At 39.3% G+C, this 20,534-nt stretch overlaps 2 protein-coding genes across 2 annotated transcripts in view; one reads left to right on the top strand and one right to left on the bottom strand.

Moving 5' to 3' along the window:
- The window catches only part of ccl44 (chemokine (C-C motif) ligand 44), a 6,559-nt gene extending 3,013 nt beyond the window's left edge, over window positions 1–3,546 (top strand). Inside the window, exons 4-5 of the mRNA XM_080431075.1 lie at window positions 552–627; window positions 2,222–3,546. Of these exons, the coding sequence (XP_080287201.1) occupies window positions 552–590 (39 nt within the window). The 3' untranslated portion in view covers window positions 591–627; window positions 2,222–3,546. The remainder of the gene's footprint in view (window positions 1–551; window positions 628–2,221) is intronic.
- A 3,193-nt stretch (window positions 3,547–6,739) lies between these two features.
- On the bottom strand, window positions 6,740–16,849 carry slc1a6 (solute carrier family 1 member 6). The gene is made up of 10 exons (XM_080430162.1): window positions 16,582–16,849; window positions 15,527–15,664; window positions 13,406–13,613; window positions 12,779–12,821; window positions 12,457–12,606; window positions 11,609–11,793; window positions 9,546–9,779; window positions 9,030–9,224; window positions 7,560–7,694; window positions 6,740–6,975 (listed from the first exon to the last, which is right to left on the bottom strand). Exons 1-10 carry the CDS (start codon window positions 16,808–16,810, stop codon window positions 6,777–6,779), a joined length of 1,716 nt encoding a protein of 571 aa, XP_080286288.1. The 5' UTR covers window positions 16,811–16,849; the 3' UTR covers window positions 6,740–6,776.
- Between the last annotated feature and the right edge of the window lie 3,685 nt (window positions 16,850–20,534).

Genomic DNA, 20,534 nt, shown 5'->3' with positions numbered 1-20,534 from the left:
TCAAATAATGTGTTTTATATATATATGTCGTGCAAAAATAGCAAAAATTGTCAATGTACAAGCTCACAAGATCACGATCTACTATTTTCGCTATGTTTTGAAGATTTCGAAAAGTTTTCACTTATAATAATACCCAAAATACGAATGTGTTGAAAGTGGTTAAAGGAGTGAAATTTGATTACCGGCGTAAAGAGGCTAATGTATCCGGTAGGAGACACAAAGTAGACTCTTTGTGTGTCCTAACGGAAATACACCCGGTCATCAAATTATTAGCTCAGGAATGCAAAAAAATGGGGTGTGCAATTGATAGAAAATATGTCATTTTTGCATGAACTACTCCTTTAACTGTTGCAACCATATTGGACTTCACAATACATTTATGCAACTGTATTTAGGAAGTGGGGAAAAGATGCAATTTCTTTTCCCCAAACAGATTTTATTCAAATCTATTATTTGATCTAATTGATTACATTAAATAGTGTGATTAACTGTTGCGGGCCACCCCTACACATGACATGATATATTTATGGATTTGTTTGTATCTTTATCAGGACAAGAAAGATAACTGGGCAGCCATCCACGTGGAATGAGAGAAGACTATAAAAGGAGCAATATTCATAGTCATAGGTAATAAGAGCAACACACACACACACACACACACACACACACACACACACACACACACACACACACACACACACACACACACACACACACACACACACGTTAAATAGTACTATATTCCAATAGTTTATCGTGTATATTTCACAATGTAGGATAAAAATGAGAAATACACATTAATGCGGGGTCCTAGACACAGAACCACTGATCTATGACATCTACAGTATGATAAATGACTCCATTTGGGCAATGTTTCAGCGTGACCACAGCCCCATTGACTTCCATTGTAAAATGAAACCTAAATATTTCTATAAGTATAAAATGATGCTTCTGTGGCCTACTGGCAGCATGCACAAGAAATGTGATGCTGGTCGGTCCTGTGGTTTGGACAGACAAACAATCAAGGAGATTTTCTAGATGAAGCAAATGCCAGGAAGACATTTTGGCGCGGTAGATACAACTGAGCAACACCAACTACAAAACAGATTACAAAGGCAAACAAGTTAACTAGTGTTCAATGAGGATTAAATACACTGAGAACTAATAAGAGACAGGTGAACTCAAGGCCAATCAACACGGATTGGCTGTGTCAAACAGGACACAGGTGAAACAAATAACAATAATCACAAAGTGGAGAGACAAGACAGGTAACAACTACAATGGATGACAGGAAACACAAGACCATTACTTCAAAATAAGACACAGAAAAAGCAGCTCCAGACAGACAGACAGACAGACAGACAGACAGACAGACAGACAGACAGACAGACAGACAGACAGACAGACAGACAGACAGACAGACAGACAGACAGAGACACACACACAGAGACACACACACACACACACACACACACACACACACACACACACACACACACACACACACACACACACACACACACACACACACACACACACACACACACACACACAATTGAAGCTGATAATGATCTTTGTGGGGTTCCCTGCCGATTGGATTAAATTGGTATCCCGGCCTGAAAATGTACTGTATTTTCTGTTTTAAGAGCTGGAGAGATAGGGAGACAGTGACACCTGTTGAACAAAGACTCCATAGCAATGATATAAGGTTTTACACACAAAAAAACGTTTAAAAACAAACATACCACTTTCACTATCCTTAAAGGTGCTCTAATGTAAGTGATGTTATTATATTTATTAAAACAAAAGGATTTGTGTTAAAATAAATTAAGCTCTATTCATTGCTATAGAATGTTTGTTCACTAACATGGGTCTCCCCGTAGCCCTCCAGCCCTCCAGGTCATTATTAACAGAAAATACAGTTTCAGGTGGGGTCACCAATTAACTTCATCCAACCAGGAGAGAGAACCCATTTATCGGTTTCAATTACCAGTGTTCCAGTTGAAAAATGTTCAGCTAATTGTTTTTGTTTCATCACTTTCGGTTTCACTTATTTATCCTATATCCTGTGTGAGTTCTCTTGCTTGATTGGATTACATTGGTATACACGCGTGAGTGTATGTTGGTTTTCATTTGTGCATTTGCCATGCGCTTAATTGTACAGTATAATTTACCTCACTGTAATAACCCAGTGTTTTATATTCTGCCTTCTCATTCCCAGGCCAAGTATATTTCAGCAGCCTGTCATTCTTATTTGGGGGAGCGAGCTGAACCTCCAGTCATCCTGTGTCTCTTTGTACCCTGTCAGTATCCCTGGGACAAGACCTGGGCAGCAGCACATACTGATTCAACTGCATTTAATATTTAAACACTTAAACCCTCTAGTCTTAATAAAACAGACTTGAGCTGCAACTGTACTTAGACCGCAATTTCCCCCTCTACACCAAATTTCTTTGCCAAAAATAGCCGATCTACAGCTCACACCGCGTCGACGCGTTGTGAGCTTATATAGCGGCTATTTTTGGGGAAATGCTCCCCCTATAACAGGGATGCTTCAAGTGGTTAAACACTAGAGGGGAGCTCAACTTAGCTCCAGACGCTTGGTTAGCACAGCCAAAGCATTACTTATATGTTGAGAGATGTAAAATCAAGTCCTAATATATTGTTCTTGCCCAGGTCTGCCTATAAGTGTCTTCTGCTACTGCTACTGCTACTGCTATTACTAGTACTACTACAACTACTACTACTTCTACTACTGCTACTAGTGGCTGAACTATGAACTATACTATTATCGGGTCAAAAGCCCACAGCAGGTCATCAAGGGCCTCAAAATGGTCCAAGTATTATGTTGTGTCTAAATCAATGGCAATGTGATTCACAAAAAGATACATTCATGTGAAAATGAGCAGTTTTCAGTGATATCAATACTGTATATCTGTGAGATATATACTTATTTGTGAATTGTATACTTCAATAATATGTAAGGATGCCTTGCACAGTACAGCACAGCATCGGATTTTGTCAAGGACTATTAAGGGCACCAATAGAATACTGTTGAGTTGCATTTATTTTCACACAACTCATGTCTAAGGGTTGGGGTTATAGAAGGAAAGGTCAAAATGTTCCCTTAGATCCTGTCCTTACCACCCATTAATTTACAGTAAAACTTCCATAGCTTTCATCAGGATTCACTTCGTCAGCCTATTAATAATGTGTGTTACTAACATTTTGTATTCTCAGTGTAGGCTATATGAGGTGTTTGTATGCTGAAGAAAACATACAAATTGTGTACTGAAAATAAATCTGCCTTTTTGAAAGAGGCCATTGGAGGTTTTGATATGTATCAGCACATAAATATCACCTTTTATTCTGACTGTCAAAAAACTATGCCAAAGTATTTATAAAAAATTTCTGATGAAATTCACAACCACTTATGGCTGTTACAAAGTTAGAGGGCTTGATATTGTTGAAACATAAATGTAATGTAGAAGAATGCACTGTATGTTCAAGGAGTATTGCAAGTAAATTCTTTTATAAATTCTGAAATTATGACTTCCACTGTTGATTTCCTCACAGTTGTGTGTTTTAAGCCATAAAACTGTGTGTGTGTGTGTGTGTGTGTGTGTGTGCATGTGCATGTGCATGTGCATGTGCATGTGCATGTGCATGTGCATGTGCATGTGCATGTGCATGTGCATGTGCGTGTGTGTGTGTGTGTGTGTATACAGTATATACATAGTTGTCTTTTTTGCGCCTTATAACGCTTGACTGTTCCTACTGTACCTAAACTGTTGACAGACACGCACACGCACGCACGCACACATGCACGCACACACACACTTATGTGGCTTGAACAAAGCTTCATTCCTGAGACATTTATTTGTTGAATTTAACATAAATTGTCCATTAAAATACTGAGTTAAACATTTTGTGAAACATCAAGCATCAAAAACAAACCCTTTAACTAGAACATAAGTGGCTAAGTCAAATAATAAGCTCTCAATTAAATATGTTACCAGTTTTATGTGCCTTATACTGCCTTTAAACAACACTCTTCACTTAACACCAGAAATAATAACTGCACTTATGTAGCTAATATACAGACATTTCCTTAAAATAAACGAAAGAAAGAATGCCGTCTCAAAATCTTTTCACAGTACCTATTCACAGAACTAGGAAATAAACCAATTTGAGAAGCTTAAAACTACAAAAACTAATATTCAAGCCAAAACATAAAAATAAACTGAAATAAAACTTTTAGTTGATAGCATAAATTTAAATACATATATGTATATATATAATGGTGAGCTAATGCTATTATATAACAACTTTCTCCTGGCTGTGTCTCACCGATGTAGGCCTCTACTGTATCAAAGGTTGTATAGAGTCCACGTGGATTTATGTGAACCTTTTAAAACAAATAAGTCCAGTGTAAGCTGAAACAAGCCTTTAAAATAAAAATAAAAAATAACAGTAAAGCATAATTAAGTAGAAATGAACATTAGAAAAAGGTAGAGAATTGACCCTTTGTCGAGTCCCACCCATTGGTTGCTGTTTCTTGGTTGGACAAAAATCCTCTCTCTCCATCCACTAGCATTGAAATAACATGTTTTTCAGTTGCTTCTTTCTGAGTATTCAGTTCTTATTTTAAACTTGGCGTCGGTAAAAAGGAACATCTCAGGCGCAGTATAGTGACTGGGCATATTGTTTTTTTTTCTTTTTTCAAAAATGATGTTTTAGCAAATTCAACGTAAACAACCATAAGGCGGAACCAGGGCAGAAAGAGCCTGCTGGTTAGTCAGTCAGGGACTGGAATGGAATAAGCACATATTTTACAATGACAGAAAAAACAATATTTTCAAATAAAGTATTGTCTTCCATCCATAAGTAACTTATGGATGGGAAGGCATTCAGCCGTGTATCCATGAAAAATAACTAGCACCAAAGACTGCTCAATAAAGAAACACTATAAATACACAGAAATACAATATAGAATGCAATGATTGAAAACCATTCTACCAAAAAAAAAAACATATCAATAACAGGCATAGCAATTAAACCCAGTGTAGAACAGTCTGTTACATTCAAGTAATGCAATGACAAATGGCAAGCAAACTTTAAAAATGTAGGGTAAAATTTAAATCACATTGAAATGGATACAGGATCAATGATGATGACTATTTACAATTCAATATGTTATGTTTTAAATATGTATCTTTAAATAGGAACAGTATCATAGTAACATTAGAGGTAGTCAAAATTAAGACACAAGATTGTATGTGAACATTAAACCATGCAAAAGAAATCTGCATAATGATGTGAATTTACTTACAAATTTAGAAACATCTCCTTCTCTCCTTACACTTTAGAGATAGATATCTATCGCCATACTTTTCTTTGTAATACTGTGTATTCAAACACTGGTCTTTAAAAAGGGTTTTGAACTAGTTTGGCTGTGCGCACAGATATTTTTTTAAAGATCTGTGAAAACCTGTTAAACTTGAAGACTCTTTAAAATATATTTACTCTGAGATATACTGAGTTTGCTTCGTTCTAGATAAAATGGTCACAATTAAATGAAATGCACACGCACCTATCTGGCATTACAGGCAGAGACTCCAATGAATGAATATCAACTACTATTTCCCCCATGACCAGCTTATCCACATTAAGGAAATAGGACACTTTGGATTGTGTAGTTACCTTGCCATGAAGTAACTCCAAAGGTGAGCGAGATATCAAAAATAGTTGCTCCAATGATTAGACATTGATCATTCAAAATATACTCCTTATTGACTTACATTGTATGGTGAAACAAAGTAAACGAATGCAAACAAAGCTGATTCTGCCAATATATAACATCACAAAACCCTGTTCTGGATTTGTTGATTTAACGATTTTTATTACGAGAAAACCTGGACTGGATCCGTGGAACTGGATCTGGATGTTAATAGTAAAATCAACACTAAGTACCAGGTTTTGTGATGTTACATAATATGTAACATCACAAAACCCGGTACTTAGTGTGGCAGAATCAGCTTTGTTTGTATTCGTTTTGTGCTAGAGTGACTTTGATAGCTGTTCCCGGTTGCAATGTAAGTCATTGAAAAACATATTTTTAATTATCAATTGCTAATCAATGGAGCAACTATTTTTGATATCTCGCCCATGCACCTTTGGAGTTCCATCATGGCAAGGTAACTACACAACCCAAAGTTCTACCAAAGTGTCCTATTGCTTTAAAGGGGTAGTTCACCCCCAAAATAACTTTTTTTCTATTGATTACTGACCATCTGGAGCCTTGAATTCATAGATATTTTTTTGTTTTTGTCACATTCCTAAGCAAATAATTTGATTATAATAAATGTGTCCCCATTGATTCCGGTAGGAGACACAAATGCATTTGTGTCTCCTACCGGAATCAATGGGGCTAAATTTATTATAATCAAATAATAAAGGAAGGAATGCGACAAAAACAAATAAATATCCATGAATTCAAGGCTCCATGGGGTGAGTAATCAATAGAAAAAAAGTTATTTGGGGGGTGAACTACCCCTTTAACCCTGGTGTCCCTATTTTGGGCATTTGATTATAGGCGGAAATATTCCAAACGTTTCAAAGACTTTCGACATTTCAACAATAGCCCAAGTATAAAATAGGGCTTAAGTGGTTATGAGCCGTATTCATACACTACTATCAAGCAGGCCGGCATCGCCAACCGAACCTATGCAATCTTCATGTGAAAATGCCATTCGGGAAGCAAAGGCCTTTGGGTCTCACATGGTGGTCTCACTGTTGCGGTGTTTTTGCAAGTCATTTTCCTGGCAGATGAGTTGGTAGGGTTTCTCATTCTCCTCAATGACAGAGTTTCCCAGTTCGGCATCTTGCTTTTGTAGCTCTGTGCGGGACAGATGCTCTACAATGCCTGCGCCAAGAGAGTCGCCCAGAACATTGGTGGTGGTCCGCAGGCGGTCTCTGGGGTCCATATGAAAAGGAGAGACAGAGATAAGACGTCAGTTTACAGTTACAGTGACCACATCACACAGTGTACATGAAATGTGGCAGTATAACCACTTTTTAACCCGTTAAGACCTGAGGCTGATTCTACAAATGCCTTCTAAATCAGTAGTTCTCACACTTTTTTTCAAAAAAATCAGATCTACAAGCTCACAGCGCGGCACGAAGTGACGCGCTGTGAGCTTGTAGATCTGATTTTTTTAATAGCCAACGCTAAAATCTAAAATGACACAGATGCTTTCCCAGTTCTAATAAATACAAAATATTTCACAATTATTTCAAAAACATTCAATGCGACGCATTGTGAGCTGTTTTAGAAAATATTTTGTTTATTAACGCCACGCCCAAAAATTGGGACACCAGGGTCACAATGGATAATTCATGGTCTTCAATAATCTAGCAATCTGCATTATGCATCGATAACCTTTGCAGTGGAGGGACCTCTGAAGCCCCACTATGACATTTAGACCTGTAGGGCCCGCATAGAGCACAACAACACAGACCAATCCCCATCAAGCTTTTGACATTTAGTGGGAACTCACAGGAACCAATCCACGGCGATGATCAGCGTTATGCCGTCTGTGGGCAGTCCCACCGATGTCAATACGATCACCATGGTAACCAGCCCAGCCTGAGGGATGCCTGCTGCTCCGATGCTGGCAGCGGTAGCTGTGATACTGAGCAGGTGGTGGGAGGGATGGGAGATTGAAGATGTTTAATAAAGTGAAACAAACACACAGTCAGTGGTGGAAAGTAACCATGTGCATTTACTCAAGTACATGTACTTAGGTACAATTTAGAGGTACTTTTACTTTACTGGAGTATTTTCATTTTTTTTGTTACCTTATACTTCTACTCCACAGCATCTCGGAGGCAAATATTGTACTTTTTACTCCACTGCAATATTTGACAGCTTTAGTTACTAGTTACATTGAAGATTTATATTATTATTGCATTAACCTATTAAGCCGTATTTTATATTTCGGCTATTCTGAGATAGCTGATCTACAAGCCCACAATGCGTAGTGTGTTGTGAGCTTGTAGATCTGCTATTTTCAAAACAGACAAATTGTGAAAAGGTTGAGCACTTTTACTTTGGTACTGCAAGTATATTACTTTTGTACTTTTACCCAAGTCAAATTTTTAATACGCCTTTTACTTGTAACAGAGTATTTCTATGTTGTGGTATTGCTACTTTTACTTAAGTAAAATAAAATTGAGAACTTCTTCCACCAGTGCACACACAGCTCATGTACATTCCCTTGGAGATTGGAGAACAGCAGGGTAATACAACAAGTCCTGTTCCTGTCGTTTGAAATACAACACATTTCTATGAATAATGGCCACAGTATATATGTAAATAAGTATTTTTTTTTGTTATTACAACATGGAAATAAACCCTATGTTAAAAATGTGACACCTACTCTTACAAAGTGATTGCATGCATGAAAGTGACATATTTAGTTATCATAGGATGTTTACGGAGAATAGTATGCGCACACAGTGCGCTTTTTGTTCCATCTCCATGTTAGACATACATAGCTTTATGGAGTTATCATCTAATATGACTAACGCCTCAAGCTCGAGGGCGGTAAACGTCAAGTTTGACGCACAGCAGCGGATTCAAGCTGGCACTAAAATGACTATAATGATTGGCCTAATGAAAAAGGTCTGGTTGGCTCTCCAAATGAAGGGGAAAAGGGACATTTGCCAGTTAGATACAGTATAATGGCTGTCATCAGTCACAATTGTACATTGTCTGCAGAATGTGCTTGACACACCCACATCAGGAACGCCACATCCATGGCAGCGGTTTACACTCACAATGCTTCTGATGCAGACAGGATAAACACTGCAATGGGGTTTTATTTTATTTGTTATATTATCTAAAGAATTGTTTAGAGAAGTCAAAAAAGATGATAATTGTGGAAAATAAACCAGTGAAAGATTATACCAAAAATAATTACGCAGTATGACTTTAAATCAACATAAACTGAATCGTTAAGAATTACCTGATGGTGAGAATCTGCCCAAAGTTGAGGTCCATGTTATTGACCTGAGCAATAAAAATGGCCGCCACAGCCTCATAGAGGGCAGTACCGTCCATGTTTATGGTGGCCCCCACGGGGAGGACGAAGCGTGTCACTCGCTTATCCACGTGGTTGTTTTCTTCCAGACAGCGGAAGGTGATTGGCAGGGTGGCAGAACTGGGGTGAAATTAATTGGACAGAGTGAGACAATGCAGAATCACACTGAAAACACAGAATCACACTGAAATCAGAAGCTGAATAAGATGGTGCAGGTTCTCAAAGTGGGCTCCGGGGACCCCCAGGTGTCCTTCAGGAGGTTCCAGGGGGTCCCGAGCTAAATGATTGATAGTTAGGAAACAAATGGACCCTTACAGATCTTAGTTAAAGAGTTAAATTAACCCTAAGGGGGTCTGTGGCCTAATAATAATACATATACGAAACTCGGGGTCCTTGAAATGTAAAAGTTTGAGAACCACTGAGACAGTGAATGCGACCCACCTGGAGGAGGTTCCCAGGGCGGTGATCAGTGCCTGAAGCAGTCCTCCGATGAAGCTGTATGGGTTCTTCTTAGTCACCAGGAAATACAGCAGTGGCAGGACAAACAGGCCGTGGATGAGAAGGCCCACGATGACGGTCACGGTGTACATCCCAAGCTGACCTCCCACCATCGCGATGTCCTTCATCTCCACGATCTTCCCCGCAATCAGGAACATGATTCCCACGGGTGCGTACCTGTGGAAGGAGGACGGGAGCGGCGAGCGAGATAGCGGGGGAGGAATGACAGCGATGCGACAGGAGAGATAGCGGAGAGAGAGAGTGGGAAAGAAAATGCTAATGGCTGATACCAAAGAAGCCTTCATGTGAGTGTAAGTGTATCAACTTGTTTTCTTTTCTCTTTTTTCTCAAACAGTCAAAATCATTTTAGCTGTAGGCCCCTACACATCAACAGTGGTGTAAAGTAACTAAGTACATTTACTGCAGTATACTGTACTTAAGTATAATTTTGAGGTATTTTTTACTTTACTTGAGTATATATTATTTCAGTACTTTTACTTCTACTCCACTACATCTCAGAGGCAAATATTGTACTTTTACTCCACTACAATTTTTTTTAAACTTTAGTTACTAGTTACTTTGTAGATTTTGATTATTATGATAAAACATACAGTAACCCTATATACATTTCAGCCATTTGAAAATAGCCGATCTACAAGCTCACAATGCGTCGCGATGCGACGCATTGTGGGCTTGTAGATCTGCTATTTTCAACAACAAAAAATTGTCATTTTATACATTTGCAGACATTCTGCATAATGAGTACTTTCTACTTTTGGTACTTTAAGTACATTTTCATCCCAATACTTGTGTACTTTTAATCAAGTACATTTTGAATTCCAGACTTTTACTTGTAACAGAGTACTTCTACATTGCAGTATTGATACTTTTACTTAAGTAAAACATTTGAGTACTTTTTCCACCACTACACATCAAATGGACTTGTCCTTACTAGTGACTACTACAGATTAACGTTGGTTGATCAGTTGGGTCAGACGTGGTGTGTCTACAGGTGTTAGTTGTCACTGTGTGCATGCCGTGTGCACACATATGCACAGACGGTCGGCTGATGGCACTGTTGTGCGCACGCATGACAGGAGGACTACTGGCAAGAGGTGGCAGACAGACAGTAGTCTGCAGGAATCTGCCAACTGGAAGGCTGTCAGAGCCATTGAGCAACACAAACAAACAGACAGAGCATTTTTACGCTACTCCTCCGAAACCTGTTTGTGGTTTGTACACACACAGAAACACACATACTTTCTGTCTTGCTGTTGAAATTAAACATACATTTGTTTGTCTCTCTCTCTCTTGCTCTCTCCGTGTCACACACACACACACACACACACACACACACACACACACACACACACACACACGCAAACGCACACGCACACGCACACGCACACGCACACGCACACACACACACACACACACACACGCACACGCACACGCACACGCACACACACACACACCGCGCGCACACACACACACACACACACACACACACACACACACACACACACACACACACACACACACACACACGCAGTCTCGGTCTTAACATTAAACTTAACTTGATGCGTCTCTCTCTCGTTCTCTCTCTCACACACACACACACACAGACACACACACACACACACACACACACACACACACACACACACACACACACACACACACACACACACACACACACACACACACACACACACACACACACACACACACACACACACACACACACACACTCCCTTTTTGACCGTAAAGCCGATTGTGCTTGAGGGTCTCGGGTGAGTGACGCTGCACTTCCACAGACGGTCGTGTACACACCGGACATTTTACAACATTTTAACTCAACACTAGACTGATATTGCCGTAGCAAAAGAATCTGAATGGATCTCTCCAAGCACGTTTTATCTATAAATATACACCCCGAATCATAGTCTTCAGATTTGGTAGCTTTGTCTGAAGTATTTTGAAAAAACAATGAAGTGCATTCTGACCAGATGATGATGGCCACAAGTCTCATGATGGCTTCGTTGAGGCAGTCGAAGAAGTCCTTGAGTGCCTGTCCCTGCTGCTTCATGCTGCCGATGACCAGGCCGAAGCACAGTGAGAACACCACCAGGCCCAGAGCGTTCACACCATTAGAGGCACCTGCTACAGGAACCGTCTCCTCCACCGTCTCCTATAAGGCAGAAAATCTCTTTTTAAAAGTTGTTCATACACTAGAAGAAAAAGATTAAAAGCTGTCTGCACACTTCCTTTTCTTTCCGACAGTAGACCTTCATCAGAGCTCTGCATGCAGACACCATCCCTCTTTCCCTAAACTCTCAGCTTTGCTTCCCGCACCTACATTTTTCAGTGTGCGGTAAATCCCCAATAGTTATAGTCTAAAAGGTGTTATGGTACTTTACTTACAAATAAATTTGAGACACAATTAATAGAAATATTTATAAAAGCTACAAAAAGGAGTAATATGCATTAAAGGAGTAGTTCACCCAAAAAAGTACTTATTTCGTATCATTCCACAGCCCATGAAGCCTTGGAGATTCTTTTGTCGCATTCCTAAGCCAATAATTTGATTACCATCGGTCTCCCCGGTAGGATACACAAAGAATCTCCTTTGGTTCTACTGCCAGATACATAAGCATCTTCATTATTATCATCAAATTATTGGCTTAGGAATGCGACAAAAAAAAAAAAAAATCTCCATGAATTCAATGCTTCATGGGGTGTGTAATTGATAGAAAATAAGAATTTTTTTGGGTGAACTATTCCTTTAAAACAATGGAGACATGGTTTCTTGTCCTTAGAGGAGCCACCTGTGGAGTGACTGTGGTGTCATTACCTGTATGGTGTACAGCAGCCTGCTGAGGTTCATGCTTAGGGAAGGCAACGAGGACGATGACAACGCTGACGTGACATTGGGAGAGTCAGTAAGGTTGACGGCCACGGTCACATTCCTGGTGGTGGTGATCGTCTTGTACACGGTTTTGTACTGCAAGAGGAGACCAGTGTAGGGAAGGAGGAGTCATGGTATCATTGTTAGGGACAAGATCTCCATAAAATGATGTACGCTAGTCAAAGCTGTGGACTGCAATCAGATTTTTTTTACAAACTATGAGATGAAAACCATGTTATTAAGGGTTGGGGAAAGATAGTAAACCCACCTGCTTGAAGCAAGCCTCCACCAGATTGGGGGGGAACATGTTCCTGAGAGAAAGTATTAAACTGTTATGCTAATGTGTGTGTTTTAGTACAATATACAAAATAAGGTTAATATTACTCTTATCGTTATTGATATCTCTGTGTGAGTGTCAAGATATTAATCCATTGACCGGGAAAGCATCTGTGTCATTTTAGATTTCTTTGGCAATACAAAAAATAGCAGATGTACAAGCTCATAGTGCGGCACCGATTGCTGCACTATGAGCTTGTAGATCTGCTATTTTGTTTTTAATCGAGAAAATGCAAATCTTTACAAATGTCTTCTAAATCCTAATAGTTTTCTGAAAAACGTATGTTGCTATATCAGTGGTTCTCAAACTTTTTCATGTCAAGGACCCCCAAAATTGATATGTATTTGGCCGCCGACCCCCATCAAAATATGTTGTTCCAGGGACCCCCCAGAAGCAAATATTTGAGATAAAAACGTTAAAAAAATATATGTATTCAAAGATTTGATGTTCAAGATCGTTTTGAATAGCCAAAAAAATCTTAAAATGACACAGATGCGTTCCCTGAGTTCTAAAACCACAAGGAGACCCAGGAATACAAAGTATTACGTAAGTAAGTACCTGATGAGATCCAGGAAAGCATCGGTAGCCTGTACCGGTTCTATCTTCCCACTGGACGCCATAGGGCTGTCCCTGCTGCCCTTCCCCGGCCTGATGATCATCACCATGACGATGCCGATGAAGACAGCAACAATCGTGGTCACCATGTAGTAAGCCACCGCACGCACACCCATCTTACCTGATGCCTTGCTGTCCAGAGAGGAGATACCTGGGACACAAGTAGGGGTGCAACAGTTAACCCATTAAGACCTGAGGCGATTCTTAAAAAGTTTTTTTTTAAATCTAGATTTTTAAAAAATAGCAGATATACAAGCTCATAGCGCGGCACTCGGTGCCGTGCTATGAGCTTGTATATCTGCTATTTTTGAATAGCCAAAGAAATCTAAAGTGACACAAATGCGTTCCAGGTCTTAATGGGTTAATCCAACTAATCGATTATACAAAAAAATATATATATAATTTAATAATCGATTAATAATCAATCCCTACTTTGTGCATGTCATTATAAGCAAAAAGGTTTCAAATTCAAAACATTTCAAAATAAATTCTAAAATGTGTGAAAATAGCATATTGCCTCTTTTCACTAAAAAAGTATTGGTTGAGTGATATATATATTTTTTGGTTTAGTGATATATCATGTAAAGATATTTAATATGCTATTTACATCACCTAAAAGTAAATGGTTTTTTTATTCCATATTATAAACCGAAAATGTAATGTGGTATGTATTTCATTTTCACAAGAAACTGAGTAACTCCGTCTTTATCACATAGATAACGTATGTTTGATATTTGTTTTGATATTTTATATTTTAGACATAATATGTGTCTAAAAGGTGTATTATTCGTATTTTTTAAACAACTAAAACAATGGCGCTAAAAAACTATTCACACACTCTTTTACACCTGTAAACGTGTGACAATACAGTGAAGTTGAGTTCAGTTGAGTTGAGTTATTTACAACTTCACCAAAATGGAATTGCGTTTCTTTGTTCCATAATTATAAACTATGTTGTAAAAGTAAGTCTTTGATTGCTGGGTAAACAATTTAAGCAGTTTGGGTTTGGGTTCAGCTAACATGCAATGAGAATTTGCCATGAATTTGGACTTTATTATCTTATTTTATCATCTAAATTAATCTCTGATCATGAAAATAAGCATTAGTTGCAGCCTTACTGTATAGTAAACTGTATGTGTTAACAACATGAGCCTTAGTGTCTCTATTCTGGGCTTGTCATAATAGGCGAACGTTCTGTGAAAATAGCCGATCTACAAGCCGATCGGCTATTTTCAGTGGAAAGATTTGGTGCAGAGGGAAAAAAGTAAGAGACCAAGTATAGACCCCTGGGGGACACCGGTCAACTGAAGTATATACTACATGTAGGATGTAAGTGGTTAATTATGCATCTTAGTGTGGAGAACGTGTCTACTACAGGCCTATAACGAAAGATAACAGTCAACGTGACTCATAAAGGAAATACTGATACTGATATATGTGTCAATATTGATATTTATCCTTGTGTACTGAATATTTCAGTTACGCGTACTGTACATATGGTACCATTCAGTTCTGTGATTCGACTCTTTGTGGGGTATGTAAATTCCAGGGCGACAATTTAAAGCTATAATCTGTAACTTTATGATTTGAACCCAAATCTCCAGCATGAGAGACCAATATTCTACCGACAATCAAGAGGCAGCCCCCACTTGGCCGGGCTGAGATACTGCGCTTGTGAGCAGACAGTACTATATGTTAACCAGCAGGTGTCCTACATGACATCAGGGTCAAAATGTCTCAGTGGAAGTGTAGAGAGACCAACCACTGCACATGTGCTAGTTATATAGTATTAACATACTAAAATTATGTTTTATTCATTCGAATAAGTTCCAGTTTGCAGCTTTAAGGATCACAGTTGAGAGAATTGTTTGATCACACTATGATCATCCTCATGTGGTTCAAGAGGCAGAGCTGCCATCTGGGAATGGAAGACAGCGAACCCCTATTGCACTCTGTGCGCCCCCTGGGGTTACACACGGCTCCCAATAGGATGGCTCAAACACAGAGAAGTACATTTCCCCATGTGGATCACAATTATTATTATGTTTTATACCCACACATTACCTGTTACCAGACTGGAGACTATTAGAGGCAGCACCAGCATCTGCAGCATCCTCATCAGCAGCTCTCCAGGAAAGGCAAAGTACTTGATCTCCCGCAGTGTAAGGTTACGTGGGCGTAGAGCAAAGCCCAGGATCACACCTGACATTTTTCACGCACACAGACCCCCCCCCCCACACACACACCCACACAAACGCACACATACACCCACACCAACCCATGCGCACGCACATGCACACACACACCCACACCCACACGAACCCATGCGCACGCACACGCACACGCACGCACGCACACGCACACGCACACACACACACACACGCACACACACACACACACACACACACACACACACACACACACACACACACACACACACGTTGAGTGAATTATTTGAAAACGCATATGGTAGACAGATACTGGAGTTTAAAAAAATATGTGAATGCAAAGCATGAGCTAGGGGAAAAGAAAACCTGAATAAATAGTCCAAATGGGGAAAAGAATGTGCATCATCATAACAATCAGTGGTGAAGTACTGTAACTAAGTACATTTACTCAAGTACTGTACGTAAGTACAATTTTGAGGTATTTTTTACTTTACTGGAGTATTTCCAATTTTCAGTACTTCAACTAATCTTTCAGTACTTCAACTACTCATACATTACCCACTTCAGCCCTATATACATTTCGGCCATTTGAAAATAGCCGATCTAAGCTCACAATGAGCTGAACAATGAACAATTGTGAGCTTGTAGATCTGCTATTTTCAAAAGATTTGTATACATTTTGAAAACTTGTTAAATAGGACATTCTGCATAATGAGTACTTTCTACTTTTGGTACTTTAAGTACATTTTGATACCAATACTTTTGTACTTTTACTCAATACAATTTTGAATTCCAGACTTTTACTTGTAACTGAGTATTTCTACATTGCAGTATTGATACATTAGTTAAGCAAAACATTTGAGTACTTTTCCCACCACTGATAACAATACCACTTCCCCATCACCAGCATCATCACCATATATCTCAACCACCCCTCCATCACACACTGACCCAGTGCAACGGCAGCGACGGTGAACAGAACGAAGAGGTTCTTCCTCAGGAAGTCTTTGACACTCTCCCTGGTGATGGAGCGGATCCTCTCCTTCACGCTGCTGGCTCTCTGTTCCATGGCCCTGCGTAGACGCCTCCGCAGGCTTCCTCGCTTCGGCTGGGGGGGTTTGTCGGCGTCCTCGTTCAGGAAAAGACTGGCGCTGGTTGGGACACACGGCTTCTCATTCATAATCAACTCCAGCACCTGGTCAAGGAGGCAGGTCTCCTGGGAAACTAGAGAGGAGGAGGAGGAGGAGAGAGGGAGAATGTTGACTTCAGTGGCAAAGTCTCGAACGAATCGCTGGAATTAGAATTTGAGCAGAATTAGACGTTCGTACAAGATAAACTTTCAGAGATTCTGGTGCAATGTGTGAGACATACTGTAGCACCAGCAACTCTCTGACATGAAGGACCATATCCAAAGAGAAAAGCTGATTCACACACACATTCTAGAGGGTGTGTTGACTCAAATGCTGCAAGCCTGACTGTTTGGAAGGATTTAAGTAGTTATTTTAGTTGAAGGGCCAATCAGTGATCCGTTTGTGATCTATCAGCTGGAGCAAATAAACCTGAAGGAACAAATGGTTGTGGGTTTTGAAAAACCCAATAACAATAACACAATAAAAATTATAAAAAATTAAATAAATCTAAACCTGCAATCTCAAAAATGCTTATACTAATAATGCCTTCATTAAACATTATTGGCCACATACCCATAAGAAACCTATTGTTAACATTATGAACACATAATGCCTTGGCAAAGCCAAAACCATTATACCAAATGACAAATGTAATGTGTACACACACACACATACACACGCATGCACACGCACGCACGCGCACGCACGCACGCACACTCGCACGCACACACACACACATACACACACACACACACACACACGCACGCACGCACACTCGCACGCGCACGCACACGCACACGCACACACACACACACCAAACAGTATCTTGCAGTCAAATAGGGCTCAATTGTCTGAAAATGATTCTGAGAAAAATATAATAACTCAGGGGGCTAGAGGTTGACCTTTGAAAAGTCCTAATCAGATGAGAATTACAACAAGGCATGGTTAATTTTCAACAAAACCTTTCAGATTCAAATATTTTCAGAGGGTCAAAGGGGTTTATCTGCCACTCACTCATACAAGTACAAGCTAAATGTGTGACATGCTCCACAGACAATAATAGACAATAATATATAAAAATAATATGTAATACTGGGTATAAAAATAAATAAATAATACAGGTTAAGAAAAGACAAGTAACATTTAGCAGCAAAGGAGAGTGTACAGAATATGAAAGGAGAATAATTTAGCAGCCAGGATATACAGAATAAGCAGTGGGCTTTAGAGATTTAGCAGCTAATAACACAACACATGTAGGCTAAATAATAATAAATATCAACAACTAGTATTAAACCTCCAGTCTTACCGTGATTGTGTGCTTGGCAAAGAAATACAGTCGTGTGCAGTTAGCACTTCACCGCACGTGGCTGTGCGATATCTGGCTGTCCCTTATCTAAGTAGGCTACAAGCTTTTCCTCTGAAACACCTTCCACAAGAAGACAGAACACAACTGATTTACTCCAATGGTTGCAGCCTACAGCACTCTGCATATGACTATGCTCTCAAAAATTGACCATTAATATTTGTTCTACTACTCCCTGGGGATGAACATTGTTGCTTATTGATTCCCTTTGTCCATTGTTCTGATATGTCCATTTATCTACACATCTACTGACAATGTAAATTCCTCATTGCCGAGTGGGACTCAATGACCCTCAATAATCCAACCCCATTTTTCAGCTTGGAATCATTGGCTGCATAATAGGCTACTTACTTTCCCTTCGTTGTTACGATATCGGCATATTTCACAAGTGAACGACTCAATTGGCTGAAAAGCAACGCTCTGTCTCTGCTGGTGACCTCGATTGAAACTCAAGTGGAAACATCCGATCAGTGTTTTTTACAATGAAGGACTCATTATTAAACAGAAAATTCACTTCCACTACTGTATGCTTTGTTAAATGGACGTGGGTGTTAAAGAGAACATGAAGAATGAATCCAATGATGCAAATATGAATGCTGAAACATACAGGTAAGCCAGTGGACCCCTCCTACCTACAGATGAAGCATGGATGATACAGACAAGCAGGCGGAGGCCAGTCCATGGCTCACCTGCTCCAGCGTCCCAGCAGCGGGAGCTGCATGAGTACCTGCAGGCCTGATAGAAATCAGGCAAGATGACCCATTCAATTCAAAAATAGCAGACCTACAAGCTCATAGCGCTATGAGCTTGTAGGTCTGCTATTTTTGAAAAATCGCTTGAAAATAATTTGTGCAAATCTTTGAATAATATAACATTTGTAACTCAAATCTTTGCTTCTGGGGGATTCTACAAATGTCTTTTAAACAGTTTTTTGAAAAAACGTATGTTGCTATATATCAGTGGTGCTCAAAATTAAAATTATATGTATTTGGCCGCGGACCCCACCCCCCCCCCCCCCCCATCTGAAAATATATTGTTCCAGGGACCCCCCCACAAGCAGAGATTTGAGTCAAAGATGTTCGGTTGAAAAAAATATTTTGCACAAAGATCTGCACAAATCTGCTAAAATCTATAATGACACATTCCCGGATTGAACGGGTTAAAGGGATATTTCACTTAATCTTTTTTAATAGGGTCATTTTATCGTCTACTACTACTTTTGTGAGCCCCACAAACAGTTTTTAAGTTGCTTGATTCAGTATTTAGATATTTGATATTCATTTTATCAGACACGCCCCCTTCCTATATACAAACCCATTATAACTTTCAAACTCAATTTTTAACATGTTAGATCCATCAAAAACACCTGTCCTTGGTTCTGGTGATTTTTTATATTTTTTATTGTATTCAATTTTCCAAAAACTATATTAAAAATAAATGAAAAAAGTAATTGAAAAAACACAGTCTCCTCACGTATTAGAAGGACAATATCAGTCACCAGAGCCAAGGACGGGTGTTTCCGATTAATCTAACATGGTTAAAATGGAGTTTGAAGTTACAATGGCCCACGGGTTTGTATAGGAAGGGGGCGTGTCTGATAACATTTATATCAAATATCTAAATACTGAATCAAGCAACTTAAAAACTGTCCGGGGTGCTCCCAAAAGCCTGAGTAGACGATAAAATTGCCCACTTTTTTTTTAAAGTGAATATATGGGTCATCAGGGGAGATGGTGCTGTACAGTAAATATCTAAATAAATATCACTGAGTGACCACCCAGAATCTACAAACCAAAACACACCCAACAGCACCAAGCCTATACGTAGTAATAAACAAAGAGGAATCAATTTCATGAAGAAGGAAAATAGCAGCCCCAGTTTGTTAGCACATAGCAGTTGGTATTTCACACCTTGGCACAATAAACCTTAGACACAGGGGCCCTATCTTGCGCACCGCCTTATCCCTAAACTTATTAGACATATTTTACTATTTCAAAATAGTTCAACTTGCCGATCTACATCGACTCCAGTCCGTTTGTAGATCGGCTATTTGAAAAAATAGTAAAATGGCAAAAAGGTTTAGGGATAAGGGGTAAGGCTTACACATACATCAGCATGGTTTGTAGTTTGTACTGTAGTCATTTACATTTTATTTTTGTGCACACATCCCCAACATGATAGCCAGGTACACACTTTGCTGCAGTAGCAAACACATCAGATTAGCCAGGTGGCTATAGGGTCAGAACTTGCATATCTCCTAGAGGTACAACTCACTGCCACTGGGAATATGATTTGCATCGTTTTAACTGTGTTTTTAAATAAATAAATAAAGTAATTAAATAGATACATTTCCATTTGATGTATGTAAATTGATGTAAACTTTAACTTAATATAAAGTTGCTCCAAAACAT

The sequence above is a fragment of the Gymnoscopelus braueri genome (assembly GCF_963280865.1).
Source record: "Gymnoscopelus braueri genome assembly, chromosome: 6".
NCBI lineage: Eukaryota > Metazoa > Chordata > Actinopteri > Myctophiformes > Myctophidae > Gymnoscopelus > Gymnoscopelus braueri.
The sequence above is the reverse complement of the archived record's forward strand: the minus strand, read 5'-3'. Positions and strand labels throughout refer to the sequence as shown.

What these genes read in the sequence shown, in the direction of transcription:
- slc1a6 (XM_080430162.1), bottom strand. Translation starts at nt 16,810, where the DNA reads ATGAATGAGAAGCCGTGTGTCCCAACCAGCGCCAGTCTTTTCCTGAAC. An exon ending in CGTCGCTGCCGTTGCACTGG is followed by an intron (nt 15,665 to 16,581) that starts GTCAGTGTGTGA and finishes GAAAAATGTCAG; the next exon opens with GTGTGATCCTGGGCTTTGCT. An exon ending in ATCGCCGTGGATTGGTTCCT is followed by an intron (nt 6,976 to 7,559) that starts GTGAGTTCCCAC and finishes TATGGACCCCAG; the next exon opens with AGACCGCCTGCGGACCACCA.